At 46.9% G+C, this 15,862-nt stretch overlaps 1 protein-coding gene across 5 annotated transcripts in view; it reads left to right on the top strand.

The window, feature by feature from the left end:
- The window catches only part of MYO18A (myosin XVIIIA), a 147,303-nt gene that overhangs the window by 6,321 nt on the left and 125,120 nt on the right, over positions 1-15,862 (top strand). For all 5 annotated transcript variants that reach the window (XM_053366747.1, XM_053366746.1, XM_053366742.1 and 2 more), the window contains exon 2: positions 4,706-5,799. In XM_053366747.1, coding sequence (XP_053222722.1) covers positions 4,798-5,799 — 1,002 coding nt within the window. In that variant the 5' untranslated portion in view covers positions 4,706-4,797. The remainder of the gene's footprint in view (positions 1-4,705; positions 5,800-15,862) is intronic.

Raw genomic sequence — 15,862 nt, 5'->3', positions numbered from 1 at the left:
TTCTTCCTTCCTCTGTCAGACTCCTTTCTGTATGAATGCAATGGGAGCTGGAGAGCATCACACCGGTCAGTGGTGTAGTGGTTAGAGTGCTGGACGAGGACCTGGGAGGCCAAAGTTCAAATCACCCTATTCAGCCTTGAAGCCCCCTGGGTGTGATCCTGGGCCAGTTGCTGTCTCCCTCAGCCTGGCCTATCTCACAAGGTTGTGAGGGCTAAATGAGCAGGGGGAGAGCCATGTACACCACCTTGAGTTCCTTTCCAATAAATAAATAAATAGAAATACTTTTCAAGCAGGCCAGTTAAACAGAAGCAGCTGCTCACGTGAGTGAGGCCCCACTTGGGCTGCAACATTGAGCCGTCTTACAGAACACCCTGTGCCCATCTATACAACAAAATCCATCAGTTGTTAGAAATGTAACTTTATGGGCTTAACCGATGCCAGGTAAAGAAAACCAAGTTGGGTTCTCCTTTTGTAAAAGCCTGATCATGACAAGTGAGAAGCAGAGTCGCGGGGTTGACCAAACCACTTCTTCTCTCCCCTGTCGCAAGACATGCAGGCGATTCTTTGGTGGGGCAGGTTCTGGGCATCATCTGATGTGATACGTTGGTATACTGCCTGAGCGTTAACCTTTATACAGCTGTGGTTTTAGGAGTTTTCTTTGTGCTCCGTCAAGCTGACTTAACCTCTTCTGCTCCTGCTGCGTCATAACATACCTTGCATGCTTGTTCATCAAGTGGGTGTGACCTGGACTCCCGAATCAGGGAAAGCGAGTTTTAGCCATGGGGCGTGTGGAATGTGGGTTTATCCTGCTCTCCCTGGCAGAGCTTGTCTCAGCCATTTATTTTCTCCTCTGCAGCCTCAGCCAGGCATAGCATTTTCTCAAGGAGCTTCCCTGGCTTTGCCAGAGCAGGTATTGCTCCTCAGGCCTGGGCATATAACAGCAAGTTAAGGAATGTGCACAGACCACAAATTTAAAGTACATTTAATGCACATCCCAAAGAATCTTGGGAACTCTAGATTTTAAGGGTGTAGCTCTGTGAGGGGTGAAACTACAGTTCCCAGGCTTCTTTGAGGGTCACAGTAATCTGCTTTAAAGCTACTAGTATGTACAGTCAAGGTACGCAGACCTTGAACTGGCCTCGCTGGAGAGGGTGGAGTCCTCCTGGTGTGTAAATACTAGGAAATCCTCCAGCTTTTCTCACCTGCTTGGAGGGCTGGCACCCTTCACTTCGTGAAGGTGGTCTCTCAGTGGGTTAGCTTTGCTTTTTTTCACTTCCTCAGCCAAGGGTGTCAAACCCAGGTGGGGGCCTGCTCCAGGGACGATTTTGGCTTTTGCTGATGAGCCAGAACCAAACTAGATGGCTTTTTGAAGGCACTGCAGGCTTCTATTTAGCCCTGTTTGTGAGGTGCTGCCTTATCTCTCGAGCTGGTCACAGTCTGTGTATGTGCTAAGCTATGTGCGGGCGGGTTGATCTGCCTGCTGTTCGGAGGTCCCAGCGTCCAAGAAGGAGGCCTTGGAACTGTTATGTTGCTGTTTTGGGGTGGGGGAGAGGAGGAACATGCAAGTAAACTTGCAATAAGCTGGGCTAGATCAAAGGTCTGCTGGCCCAGCCTTGTGCTTGTTGATGGTGGCCTTACACAGGGCCGGCCCTACCATTAGGAGCAGATCCTGGGACAGGAAGGGATCACCATCATCACCATCAACCTCCCTTGATCAGACTCCTCTGTTGGAGGTTGTGTGCTAAAATACACTCAAGAGGGTGGAGGATGCTGTTGCATTGCTGGTGTTGAAATATGATTCAGCTGCTTCTGCCAGTGGAATGGGGTGAAGGTGGTGCCATCTTAACCTTCCCTCAGGCAACATGCCTTATAGCCAAGTCAGACCAGTGGGCCACCTAGCTCAGTCTTGTCTACCCTGACTGGCAGTGGCTCTCCATGGTTTCAGGCAAGCGGTCTCTCCCAGCCCTACCCAACCTGTGACCTTCTGCACTCAAAGCAGATATTCCACCATGAGCTGCAGTCCTTCCCCTAAAAATACATATCCTAGTCTTCATGGTTCTGAATAAAGGGCTGATTTAAATAAAAACACAGGAAGCTGCTGTATACTGTACTGAGTCAGACCATTTGGTCCATCTAGTTCTGTATTATTTACACTGATTGACAGCAGTTCTCCAGGGTCTCACATGAGTGATCTGTCTCTCCCAGCCCTACTTGGAGATGTTACCAAGGTCTGGACCTGGGACCTCCTGTACTCTGCTACTGAGCTACAACCCTTTTCAGTGGGTTTACTCTGAGTGGAACAGCACTGGGCTCCTCTTTCCCTGTAACAATTGTGCCCTAGTTTTAATGGCTACAGTGAGGAACTTGGCTGTACTGTATTTTCTGTGACCTTAGGGTTGGAGCCTTGCCATTGAAATCGAAACATAATTTATCCAAGTTTCTCAAGTCTGCGGCTCCTTATCTGTATGCTGGTTTAGAGGCAATTTATACTTGTTGTGTGGATGTAGCTTTAGGGGTGCCCATGGGCGTAGCCAGGGGGAGCAGGGGGACAGTTGCCCCCCTGGATCAAGTAAAACAATAAAAATATTTAACTGACCAATCACGTCGGTTCTGCCCCCCCAAGTCCTGGCTACACCCATGGGGGTGCAGCTCTGAGATGCAAATGCTCGTGCATGGCATCTCTTGAACGTCTGGGGTTTTAATTCAATTGAATGGTTATAGAGGAGATTCACAGGAGACTTTCAATCCTGCCTTAAATTCTTCTATTTCATAATAATAATAATAATAATAATAATAATAATAATAATAATAATAATAATTATTATTTATACCCCGCCCATCTGGCTGAGTTTCCCCAGCCACTCTGGGCGGCTTCCAATCAAGTGTTAAAAACAATACAGCATTAAATATTAAAAACTTCCCTAAACAGGGCTGCCTTCAGATGTCTTCTAAAGATAGGATAGCTGCTTATTTCCTTCTTAAGGGTCAGAGATGTGAAGGCCTGGAAAAAACCCAGCGATAACCCTCAGTTTTTTCCTCCAGTCCCCCCTCCCCAGAATCTTTAAAGGTGAAGGTACCCCTGCCCGTACGGGCCAGTCGTGTCCGACTCTAGGGTTGTGCGCCCATCTCACTTAAGAGGCCGGGGGCCAGCGCTGTCTGCAGACACTTCCGGGTCACGTGGCCAGCGTGACAAAGCTGCATCTGGCGAGCCAGCACCAGCGCAGCACACAGAAACGCCGTTTACCTTCCCGCTGGTAAGCGGTCCCTATTTATCTACTTGCACTTTGAGGTGCTTTTGAACTGCTAGGTTGGCAGGCGCTGGGACCGAGCAGCAGGAGCGCACCCCGCCGCGGGGATTCGAACCGCCGACCTGACGATCGGCAAGTCCTAGGCACTGAGGTTTTACCCACAGCGCCACCCGCGTCCCCCCAGAATCTTTACATCTGTACAATCAAGCCTGTCTGGGAGGGAGAGAATACCAGCAGGGGGTGGGATGTTAGTTCTGTCTCCTCTTCCTAGCAGGAGGCTGCATAGCTGCAAAAATGCTGCTGCAACAGAAGTGACCATTCTCTTCCTCCCACTCCACCCCAACTAAAAAGTTCATGTGCTGTAGAGCTAGAGTGGTCTCTTGCTGGCATGACCTGCAGGGAGCGTCTCCATAGCCCTGACCACTTCGGCTCAGGGTGCATTTGAGCAAAGGAGATCCCAAGCTCTGCTGGAGAAATGCAGAGGCGTCTGACCCCTAGAAAACCCCAGGCTGGCAGGGCTTTGCCTCAGAAGGGCCTCTTTTTCCTCAACAAGGGCCCATTTGTGAGCATGCAGTAACTCCTGAGAATGGCCTGCTTTGAACAGAGCCCCAAACCCACAAAACACTCTTGGATTTTCAGAAGTATTTCATAAGGGCAGAATGACCCTTGACAATTGGGAAAAGCCTCTTTTTTAAAAAGAATGGTGTTCTGCTGAAACCATGTCCCTCAACTATGTAGGTTCTCTTGAATATTACACACCTACCCACACCCACCAGTGTGTGTGGCATCATCCAATGTGGTAGGATGGCTGGAGTAGTCATGCTGGACGGGTTAGGGAAATTGAGTCTTGGCTAGCTGTAAAGCCCTCTGGGTAGCCTTCAGCAAGTTACTGTCTCGACCAACCTCACAGGGTGGTTCTGAGCACAAAGCACCACTCTTTTCAGAGGAAGGGAGGGATGACAGCATCAACTCAGAGGTTTGAGGGGTGTGTGTAACCCAGGAGAAGACTGGCAGCTCGTAAGTTGTGGAATTCCCCCTCCACAGAGTTCTGTCTGGCTTCTTCACAACCAGCAAATGCTGACACCTCTTTACCCTGATCTTTGAACCCCGAGATGTGTGTTTTCAGGGCCCGGTCTTTTCCTGTATCTGTGATCTGAACTACAGATTATATAATTAATTCTGAATTTTAAATTGTTGCAACCCACCCTGGGATGTGCTGGTGAGCAGTGCCTGATAAATTTAGTAGCAATAATAATAACAACAGTAACAACTGATGATATACCAAGTTAACATTGAACTTGCCTAGCTGCAAAAATTGTATCTCGTGTTCCATGTGTGTTTCATCCATGTAATTAGAACATTGTGCGCTTTAATATTCTCCTAAAAAGATCTATGTTAATAGCACAAAAATATCTTTTAATATGGTTTTTAACACACATTTTTGTGTTTTTTCACAGGGACGCTGGCAGGATCAAGAATTTGGAGCCGTGGGCTGTCAGATCCTGGCTGTTGCTGAACCTGGGACACCTCCCAGGATTAATCTCCCATCATGTTTCACCTGATGAAAAAGGACAGAGATGGGTCCCGAAGGGAGAAGAAAGAGAAGAAGGAGAAGAAGGAGCGGATGTCGGCTGCCGAGCTGAAGAGCTTGGAGGAGATGAGTATGCGCCGGGGCTTTTTCAACCTCAACCGGTCTTCCAAGAGGGATGCAAAGAACCGGCTGGAGATCTCCAACCCCATCCCTATCAAGGTGGCCAGTGGCTCCGACCTTCACCTGACTGACATCGACTCAGACAGCAACCGGGGGAGCGTGATCCTCGATTCCGGTCATCTCAGCACGGCCAGCTCCAGCGACGACCTCAAGGTGGATGACGGAAACTTCAAGGGGTCCGTGCTGCAGCGGGCAGCCAAGTTCGGCTCTCTGGCCAAGCAGAACTCGCAGATGATCGTCAAGAGGTTCTCCTTCTCGCAGAAAAGCCGCGATGAAAGCACCTCGGAGACATCCACCCCTTCCGAGCACTCGGCTGCCCCTTCCCCGCAGGTGGAGATGCGGACGCTGGAGATGCAGCTGGCCAAGCAAGCTGTACCACCTGGGCCCCCACGCGTCCCTTCCGCCTCACGGACCAGGCTGCCCGAGGTGGTCAGCAAGCGGTTCCCCGCTGAGCTGAAGCTCCCTGTGGTGGTCCCCCCTCAGCCCCCCGTGCCCAGGCAACTGGAGCTGCAGCGGCGCAACACCGGCGACTTTGGCTTCTCGCTGCGCCGCACCACCATGCTGGACAGGGCTGCTGACGGGCAGGTGTACAGGCGGGTAGTGCACTTCGCTGAACCGGGTGCCGGGACCAAAGACCTGGCTCTTGGCTTGGTGCCAGGCGACCGGCTGGTGGAGATCAATGGGCGCAACGTGGAAAACAAGTCGCGGGATGAGATTGTGGAGATGATCCGGCAGTCGGGGGAGACAGTACGCCTGAAAGTGCAGCCCATCCTAGAGCTGAGTGAGCTGAGCCACTGCTGGCTGAGGAGCGGGGAGGGCCTTCACCAAGCAGCCTTTGATGTAAGTAGCTGCTCCACTTTGGGGCACAAGTAGGGTGTGTGCGCTCACACTGGTGGTACACGAGGGCATTCTTGGCAACATCCCGTGTCTTGTCTATCCGACAAGGACACGTTTCACACTGTGCATAGTTATGGAATTTACTGCTGCAATATGTGCTGATGGCCACCAACTTGGATGGCTTTAAAAAGGAAATAGGATAAATCCATGAAGGATATGCCTGTCAGTGGCTACTAGCCAGGATGGGTTTGCTCTGCCCCCGGTGTTGGAAGCACTGTGCCTTGCCTCTGAAAGCATAAGTGGGGAGAGTTGCTCTTGTGCTCAGGTTCTGTTTTTGGGCTTCCTGTAACGGGCATCTAGTTGGCCACTGTGAGAACAGGATGCTGGACTAGAGGGGCCCCCTTTGGCCTGATCCAGCAGCCAGGGTCTCTTCTGATGTTCTTACGTTAATGGGATTTGTTCTGTCATAGGTGTCTGGAGCAGGAGGATCATGATCATAGACTCAAGCCGCAGATTGGCTGTTGTGGTTGTGACCCCGTTGCTTATTTTTTGTGGAAGAGGAAGGGGCATGTGGTCCTTATATTAGTGCTATAGGGCCTGCAGAGAAGCAAAATTTCCCTTCTGGGTGGTTAGAGGAATGTGGGATAGGTTAGGAGAGAAATGTATCTTTCTTCAAGTATCACAAAGGATGGTGATGGTGGTTGGGAGGAAACAATAATTTATCATTTAATAATACACATTTTCACAGTACTTTTCAAGTGTTCAGTTCATAATCCTGTGACCCATATCTTCTGTAGGGAATATTTGGCTGTGGTTTAAATTGGGATCTTCCCAGCTTCTAATCTTGACCGTGTGTGTGTGTGCGTGTGCGCGCGCGTGCGCACTTTGTGGATCTTCTGAAATATTTAAAGGCTGAGGATGCTTCAGGAAAGTTTTCGTAGGCAAAAGTGGAAATGGCCCTGGAACATTAGTTCTATCTGAAACAGTTATTGTGCAGATGAAATTATCGGTGTTTTAAGAACACTTGTGGCAGAAGATGAGGGCTAAGCCCAGATTGTTGTGTGACTTTCCCCACCAGACGGTGTGTGCCTATCCTTCTGCTTATAGTTTTGATTTTGCGCCTATGGTGGTGGTGGCAGTGGAGAACATAACATTAATTTCGTGTGTTTGTTTGGACTTTCTGTTCTACACATCAGCTACAATTTGTGCAATTTGGGGACATCGCTTGTTCATTCAGACATTACTATTTATTTTTCTCTTTGTGGCAAATGACCTTCAAGGTACGTCTTTTTCTGCTTGAGCAAATCTAGCTTTTAAGGCATTAAGTTTAACTTACTGGTACAGGTTTTGTTTTGTTATTGCTGCTTTACAAAATGGGGGTGGTGACTGTGGTCCTGCTGTTGCTGTGTTGATCTTTCCTGTGAACTCAGTTGCCCTGTGTGAGCATTGCCCCACTGAGGGATTATTGGTGTATGTGTATAAGAGAGAGAGAGAGAGAGAGAGAGAGAGAGAGAGAGAGAGAGAGAAGTTGTGGGGCAAGGATCTTTTATAACTAGCAATAAAGACTTTAAGAGTACCTGTGAAGAGGGATTAGGAGAAGCATAATGGGCAGGTGACCCATATTCTCTTGGCTGCTTGCAGAAACCTCTGTTAGTGACTTTGAGCTGGCTTGAGTGGGGTGTGTGTGTGTGTGTGTGTGTGTGTTTGTACCAATGGGGTCATTTTAAATCTCATCAAAACCCCTGAAGGCCCCTGCGAGAGTTAAGTCTGCCGCATGGCACAGAGAAGCTCATTGCATTCCCTCGGCCTGTCTCCAAACGGAAGGGAAACACATGGTGTTTACAGCTCTCAAGTCAAGTGTGCAGTTGGGGCTGCTAAAAATTGGATGCCCGGTAAGCTGCCAATCGGGCTGATGGCCCAGGTGGTGGCAGGAAGTGTTATGAATATGAGGCATAAGTGGAAACTGGCAGGGCCTCTGAAGTCTCCTTAAGAGGGGAGGAAGCCTTCCCTGAGATCAGTCAGAGTGGAAGAGGCCAGATGTGTCTGGGGCACAGCTGCATGTGCTGGGCAAGCAGCCTGGGTCATCATGGTAGCCATATGTGCCCTCCGCAGTTCTGGGTGCTTATGTTGGAAGATTCAGGACAGATAAAAGAAAATACTTCTTCCCGCAGCACATAGTTAAATTTGGAAATTGCTCCAAATGGTGTGATGTCCACCAACCTGGATGGCTTTTAAGGCTGGGCGATATCTGATTTTCAACATCATGATATATCACCAGCTAAATATCACAGTATATATCTATGGCGGTGGAGGGCCTTGCTGGGCCTCCCTGCGGTGGCAGAGGGTCCCGCTGTACCTCCCCACAGTGGTGGAGGGTGTGCCGCTCTTCCCCGCAGCAGCAGAGGGCCTTGAAGAGGCTCTCTGTGGCGGTTAAGGGCCTTAAAATGTAAAGTATTAGTAGATTTAATAAAAATATTAAATAAACTTCCATATAATATATTTTCAACTAATGTAAGAGCAGTTGGGGAAACCCAGCCAGATGAGTTATTATTATTATTATTAAAGTTATTTTCTAGTCAAGTTGCATCTGCTTCCTCACTCAGAGGTCTAAGTGGAATATATGCATGTATAAGCCCCACTGAGTTCAACTAAACTTCTACTGTCCTGGGAGTAAGCTCCCCTCATTGAATTCAGTAGGGCTTGCTTGTGAATAGACACACATTTGCTTGCACTGCATACCAAAAAACACCCTCCCCATAATTCTCACGTAATAATAATAATAATAATAATAATAATAATAATAATAATAAATTTTATTTATATCCCGCCCTCCCCAGCCGAAGTCGGGCTCAGGGTGGCTAACAACAATAAAACAATACAAAAGTACAACACAAACAACACTCTAAAATCATTCTTTATAAAATTAATTAAATTCAAGCCACTGGCCACCACTGGGCCAGAGCTCCGCGAAGATTGCCGAGGGAGGGAGTCAGGCTGTGCCCTGGCCAAAGGTCTGGCGGAACAGCTCTGTCTTGCAGGCCCTGCGGAAAGATGTCAAGTCCCGCAGGGCCCTAGTCTCTTGTGACAGAGTGTTCCACCAGGTCGGAGCCACAGCCGAAAAAGCCCTGGCTCTAGTTGAGGCCAGCCTAACTTCTCTGTGGCCTGGGACCTTCAAGATGTTTTTATTTGATGACCGTAAGTTTCTCTGTGGGGCATACCAGGAGAGGCGGTCCCGTAGGTACGAGGGTCCTAGGCCGTATAGGGCTTTAAAGGTTAAAACCAGCACCTTAAACCTGATCCTGTACTCCACCGGGAGCCAGTGCAGTTGATATAGCACCGGATGAATGTGATCTCGCAGCGAAGACCCCGTAAGGAGTCTGGCTGCAGCATTCTGCACCCACTGGAGTTTCTGGGTCAATCTTAAGGGCAGCCCCACGTAGAGCGAGTTACAATAATCCAGTCTGGAGGTGACCGTCGCGTGGATCACAGTGGCTAGGTCAGGGCGAGAGAGGCGACGTCAGGACGTAGTACCCAACCTGCCATTTCAGCATAAGGTAGCCAGCTAAGTCTTCTCCCCTCCATCTCCCCCCACAGAAGGGCTCCCCACAAAGCCTACTAATTGCTTGCAAGCAAGCAAAAAGATAGTCTCCTTTAAATAAATAAATAAACTCTTCCTTTTTGATATGGAGGAAAGCTACATAAACAACATAAACACCACCAGAAAATGAAAATAAAAACTCTTCCCCCTCTTTTTTTTCTAAAAGAAAGAAAAAAGAAATGCTTTCCAGTTCTTTGTGTTCTTTGTTTACTTTGCCGTTGGATCCTTGATTGTCGTTCAACAGTGTATTGTCTTGTTGAAGCACTTATCACGATGTTATTTCAATACCGGTATTCAACAGTATGGAAATTTATTGCACATCCCTAATGGCTTTAAAAGAGGATTGGACAAATTCATGGAGGAGATGGCTGTCAGTGGCTGCTATCCGCAATGGCTGTGCTCTTCCTGCATGGCTGGAGGCAGCAATGCTTCTGAATACCAGTTGCTAGAAACGGCAGGAGGGGAGAGGGCTCTGGTGCTCGAATCCTGCTTGCGGGTTTCCCATGGGGGCATCTGGGTGGCCACTGTGAGATGAACCGCTGGCCTGATCCAGCAGACACTTCTGATCTTCGTATGTTATCTTTTTAATTCTGGAACTGTGTGTATGTCCACATGCAGATGTGGAATGCAGTATCTCACAGGGAATTTAGTATCCTGCGAATGGGTTGTCTATTAATGAAATAACAATAATTACTAGCCACTGATGAGGCTTCTTTAGTGCCACTTCCGCTTGTTCACTAGCAGGAGAGCATCAAGCTGTCTGGCTGCTGCTGGGAGTTCTTTCGGAAGAGGGTGCCTCTGTGAGAACATCTTCCAACAGATCTGGATATACGAGCTGCTCGCCTCCTTGTTATTACCTGCCAACTTCTATGCAGCTGCTATGTTTCTTCATTTTCCTTGTAGAAGTTGAGAGCTAATAGGGATAAATAGATAGATAAAGAGAGAGAAGAGAACATGCAGCTCAACTTTCTTGGGGCATTAGGCCTGGATTCCTGCTTCCTCCCCTTCATGAAGCAGAAATGCAAACCAGGATGGCGAATAACAGCAGAGCTCTGAGGCTGCCCTGGATCAACCAGGGAAGACGTTGAAAGCAAATCCCGGAAGTGTGAATGCAAAGTTCAAAATGCAGCAGCAAGCATTTCAGTAGGGTGGTTAGGCTTACGTGAGCTTCTCTTTCAGTCAGTAATAGAATTTTTGTTGGCTGTTCCCTGCAAGGCTCCAGTTAACTGCATCCTCCCCCCCCCCCCGCTACAGAATCTTGCGAAGGGATCTTTTAGCTTAAAGTTGTAGACGGGCACTTTCCTGCTGGCCTATGGTGGGTAGGAATGGCTTGCAAGCAACTTGAAAAAGTTGATTTTTCTTCTCAAACATGGTTGACGTAAACAGCTTTGGAAAGGTAGGCAGGCTAGTAAAAAAATAAACAAGTAGCGGGCTAGTGTCTTTTGCGGACCTATTTTCATTATAAGTCCTCTTGCACCTCTGTAGCAGTCATGGCTTCCTCCAAAGTATCCTGGGAGCAGTAGTTTGCTAAGAGTGCTGTGGATTGTCGCTCTGTGAGGGTCTCCTGACACCTCACAGCATCCTTAACAAACTACAGTTCCCAGCATTCTCTGCGGGATGCCATGACCATCAGTGGTATAAAAGTGCTTTAAATGTATGTTTTGGGGGTGGCCTGCCTCTCCCTTAGCAGGTAGGTTACAGTCTGCATCAGGCCTGCCTCTTCCCTCCAAGCCCCTTTTCCCTTTCCTACCAGTCAGTCAAACCCCCATCAGCTTTCTCTTGGCTTTGTTGTGGCTGTGGGAGCCCCAGTTACCCCTGCTAAGACTTCCCATACCTCAGGTAAGCTCCTGTAAGGAGTAGCATAAGGAGCATTGTAAAGGAACCAGTCAGTCATGTTAAGATCATTATGGAGCCAGATTGTTTGTATGAACATGCCCTTGTTGTCTGGAAACAAATTGAGTGTTGACTTTAGCTCCCAAAGGGCTCCTTGGCTTTCTCCTGTCTCGAGGGAGAAAAAGCTGTGAAGCCCAAGCCTCTTTCTTTTTAGACTGTGCTCTTCCTCTCCTCCCTTCTCCCTAGACCCTTTCCCTACAAGCTGTTCACTGATTCTGTGTTTCAGGGATCCCAGCACGGAAAAAGTACATTTCGAAGGAGCCGCCAGTTCCTTGCTGGGCTTGTCTTGCTAATGTTTGAGCTTGTTTCTCTGCACAGGGCTCTGGGGAACCAAATTAATTTGGAGTTGGGTGAACACGTTAGGTGCCTGCAGAGCATTTCAAAAGGCTTATGGAGACGTTTTAAGAAAAGGATATAATTGCTCCTCCCTCACCTCCCCTTTCCTTGGTGCTTTTATGGGTTATTGTTGTTTAATTTCTTATTTTATCTGTTATGTTTGTTTAATAGTGGAGCAAGACTTTATTTTGATGTATTTATTCCTGGGGTTGTTAATTTTGATTGAGTTCAGTACTGGTTATGTGTTAAGCCTATATTATTTGTAAGATTGAATTTATGCAATGTTGATTTTTTTCCTTGATTTATATTTTTTGTAACCCCCCTCCCTCCTTGTGTATTTTAATAAGTTAGTGTTTTCTGTGAGTTGCCTTGCACACTTTTATTGTGGAAAAGGTGACATTTTCTTTATCTGCACTTTTTATAAAACACTATATAAATGGAAGAAAGGCAAGGTGTGAATTGAATAGATTAGTGAACGAACACCATGCTTTAGGATTCTGTTTTCCCTAATGCTTCTCCTTGCCTCAGCAGTTGTAAGCAAGCATAATAACTCTTGTTAGGGGGTGGCTGCTGTTGTGGGCAGCAGATGTGTATGTACGTATTGGGGGGAGGGCCAACAGCTCAGTCGAAGAGCACCTGCTTTGCTTGCAGAAGGTACCAGGTTCAATCCCTGGCCTCTCCAGGGAGGGATGGGAGAGATTCTCGCCTAAAACCCTGGAGAGCTGCTGCCAGCCAGTGTCGGCAACACTGAGCTAGATGGGCCAATGATCCAATAAAGCATAAGGCAGCTTCTTGTGTAATATTTGTGTGTTTGTGTATTTAGAGTGTGTGTATGAGAAAGAGATAGAAAATTGATTCCTGCTTGGTGTCACGTGAGTGGCACCTGAGCTTCTTGTGGTCAGTGATGCTTAATCCATTTGGGAGTCTTGAGTCTCAAAGGCCCCAGGAAAAGCCAGACACACACAGACAGAGTTGAAATGTGAATTTCCTTCCTCCTGTGTCCAGAAGGGCAGCATTCACAAGGAGGTGATTTAATTATTGTTTGATTTTATACCAATGTTATATATTTGATGTTAGCCGCCCTGAGCCCGGCTTCGGCTGGGGAGAGCGGGATATAAATAAAAGTTTATTATTATTATTATTATTATTATTATTATTATTATTATTATACATTCCATGCAGAACGTGTGCTTTGCAAATTGGGGGTGCTGGGCAGTTCTGCTGTCTCTCCTCCCAACTCTTGCTCCTTTTTTCTGGAACATGGTAGGCTGATGATGAACAGCACCTGCCTTTATTGAGATGATGAGGTCAGCCACTGGGAAACAATGTCCAGCACTCGTGAGCATGACAGCCGCCTACCCCATCCTCCACTAACAAAGCAGTTCTGCAGAGGACACAGGCGCTTGTGTGGAGGGATGGAGGAGGAGCAGGAATACTCTGCACAAGAGGGCAATGCAGCCTCCCAAGGTTTGGCATGCCTGCCCCCCGTCTTTCTCCCCGCTTGCCCTCCCTCTTCCCACCCCACTCCATTACCTTCCAGCTCACTGAAGCACTGCTGCATAACTGCAGGCAACAGGCGTCCCTTTGTCCTGGCCATGGGCAGCCACCCTGAAAGAGGGCTCTTTGTCATTTTTCCATCTCATCATCTTATTGACCCCATTGACAGGATGGTTGGGATCCTCCAGTAAGTGGACAGCTCTGTAGTGAACCGTCATGGACTATGCTACTTCAGAGTACAGGTGGAGGTGTCACTCCCACCTCCCCCCATTTTATAAAAATCTCTGCAAGCAACAAACTTGTTAGGATCAGGCCCAACTCACTCTTTCTCCCTGCTTGTGGGAAGGCCACATGCACCCATACATTGAAAACATGGGGCTTCCCTCAAAGAGTCCTGAGAACTAGTGTAGTTGGTCAAGCATGCTGGGAATTGTAGTTCTGAGGGGTTAATTGCAGTTTCCGTAATTATTTTGCGGGCAGGGCGGAAATCCATGTGCTTTCAATATATGGTGTGGATATGAAAAAAGTTGTTGGAAGGGAGTGGACCGTCCTTCATTGGAAGTTTCTAAACAAAAGTTGAATGGCCATGTGGCAGGGATTCTTTAACTGTAATTCCTGCATTGCAGGGGGTGAGACTAGATGGCTGCTGAGATCCCTTCCAACTCTACAATTCTGTGATTCTAATTACTTTTTTTAAACCATTGGAAGATTTGGAAATGCCTTACCTCCTATAGGCATCTGTTTGGGAATTACCGTATACCAGTGTTTGGGAATTATGCACTGCTCTCTCTGTTCATTTATCTAACTTTATGGGTGCTTGGGATCTGATCAGCCGTGAGAATAATGCTCTGTGTGTGTGTGTGTTTTCATATCCTGATTGGAACTATCCTTCTGGGCCCATGGAGTGTGTGGAAGAGGCCTCACCATTGCCTCTTGTTGGGTGTAGTTCTTCAGGAGATCTTGCTTCCCCTCTTGGCAAACGAATTGTGCCCTCTAATGTGGCAAGGAGCAGTGAGGCAGAAGCATTGCCAGTGCTTGGGTGGCTTACTCACAGTCTGGATGGCTGGTTTGTCAAAGGTGAGTTGGAGCTGAGCAATGACTTCCTGGCCCTAGTCCAGCTGTCTTTTCCCTCCATGAATTAGCAATTAGCTGCCCTGCCTAATGATGTGAAAGGAGCCTCCTGCCCTGGGGGGCAGATTAGGAAGCTTCCTCCAGCCAGTGTTAAAGGAGTGAAGGTGCTCCAGTGACTCTGCTGGAGTCTGCCTTAATCAAAAGCACTGAAATATTTTAAACGGGTTATTTAAAAATAGGGATGTAAGAAGGCAGCGATTTCCATTCATCCTAATCAGCACTGCTTCCATTATGCTGCAGTTTGGTTTCCACCGAATGCAGCATCATTCGTCTCACTGTTTAAAGCAAGTTACACCAGCCTGATCCAACAGCCAGGCTTCTCTGATGCTCTTACAACTTTCTTTTTTTTATTTTTTATTTTTTTTATCAATACATTTTTATTCAAATTTATGTAAATAAACAATTCCTTATAAGTATAAGGTACACAAATAAACATGCCAGTAAATATTACAATATATATATAGATGTATATATATTTCATTTACATAGTTTATTATATCCCTTCCCTAAACAAAAAACAATTACAAAAAAAAAATGGAAAAAAAATCCCCTTTTGGCTCTACCAAGCCTTGGACTCCCCTCTACCCTTTTGGTAAGTATCGAAAAAAATTCTGTAGTCACGTATTTTATTTTTAATCTTATATATTAACTGCTGTTAGAGTTGTTCCATCCCCGCTAATGTCCTCTACAAATTATTTCGAATGTATTTCCAGTATTTATTCCAATTTTTATGAAATTCCTGTTCATCTTGATCTCGTATTCTTCCTGTTAGTCTAGCAAGTTCGGCATAATTTACCATTTTAACCTGCCAGTCACTTATACTAGGTATAGTTTCCGTTTTCCAATTTTGAGCCAACATAATTCTTGCGGCTGCAGTGGCATAAATAAATATTATCTTATCTTCTTTTTTAATTTCTTTACCCAAGATTCCTAGCAAGAATCTTGCTAGGAATCTGATGCTCTTACAACTTTCTGCCAGCTGTTGTCCTAGTGATATGTCGTGGTAAAACCTGAGTTTGCCTCCTTTTCTCTTCTCTCATCCTCTGTACTCACTCTGTTACTGGCTTCCAGTTTTCTTGATAGGCCTCTGTCTTCTCTCTCTGCCAGTATCTTCTCCCTGACTGCTTTGAGTAGTGGAGCAGTACACAAATACATATATTTTTAGTTATAGCTCTCCCCTCCTTCTTTTGCATAGCTGGCTCTTTGCTTATTCATATTGATTTGGAGGGTGTATTTTTAAAATGTTGTGGGCAGTCTTGTCAGCATTCACTCTGTGGTATGTTTCCAGCCCCCACCTTCGTTTTCTATTATTTTATCCTGTGCAGGGCCTAGATTTCTCAGTTTTTGTAATATGATGAAGAGGTATTTCTGGTCAATGCTGTTTTAGCATTGTGTGTATTCTCACCCCTCATACCAATCTGCTTATTTGGGGGGAAGTTTAGGTTATTTGGGTTAAGTTATAGGTTATTTGGGTCAATGGTAGAGCCCCTGCTTTACATGCAGAATGCTCCAGGTTCAATCCTAGCTCTTCCAGGCAGGACAGAGAAAGACCACTTGCTGAATTCCTGGAGTTGTACATGTTGGGGTTCCTGATATAAGCCCGTGGGCACC

Source organism: Podarcis raffonei, chromosome 15 (assembly GCF_027172205.1).
Source record: "Podarcis raffonei isolate rPodRaf1 chromosome 15, rPodRaf1.pri, whole genome shotgun sequence".
Lineage (NCBI taxonomy): Eukaryota > Metazoa > Chordata > Lepidosauria > Squamata > Lacertidae > Podarcis > Podarcis raffonei.
This window is presented reverse-complemented; position numbering and strand designations above follow the sequence as displayed.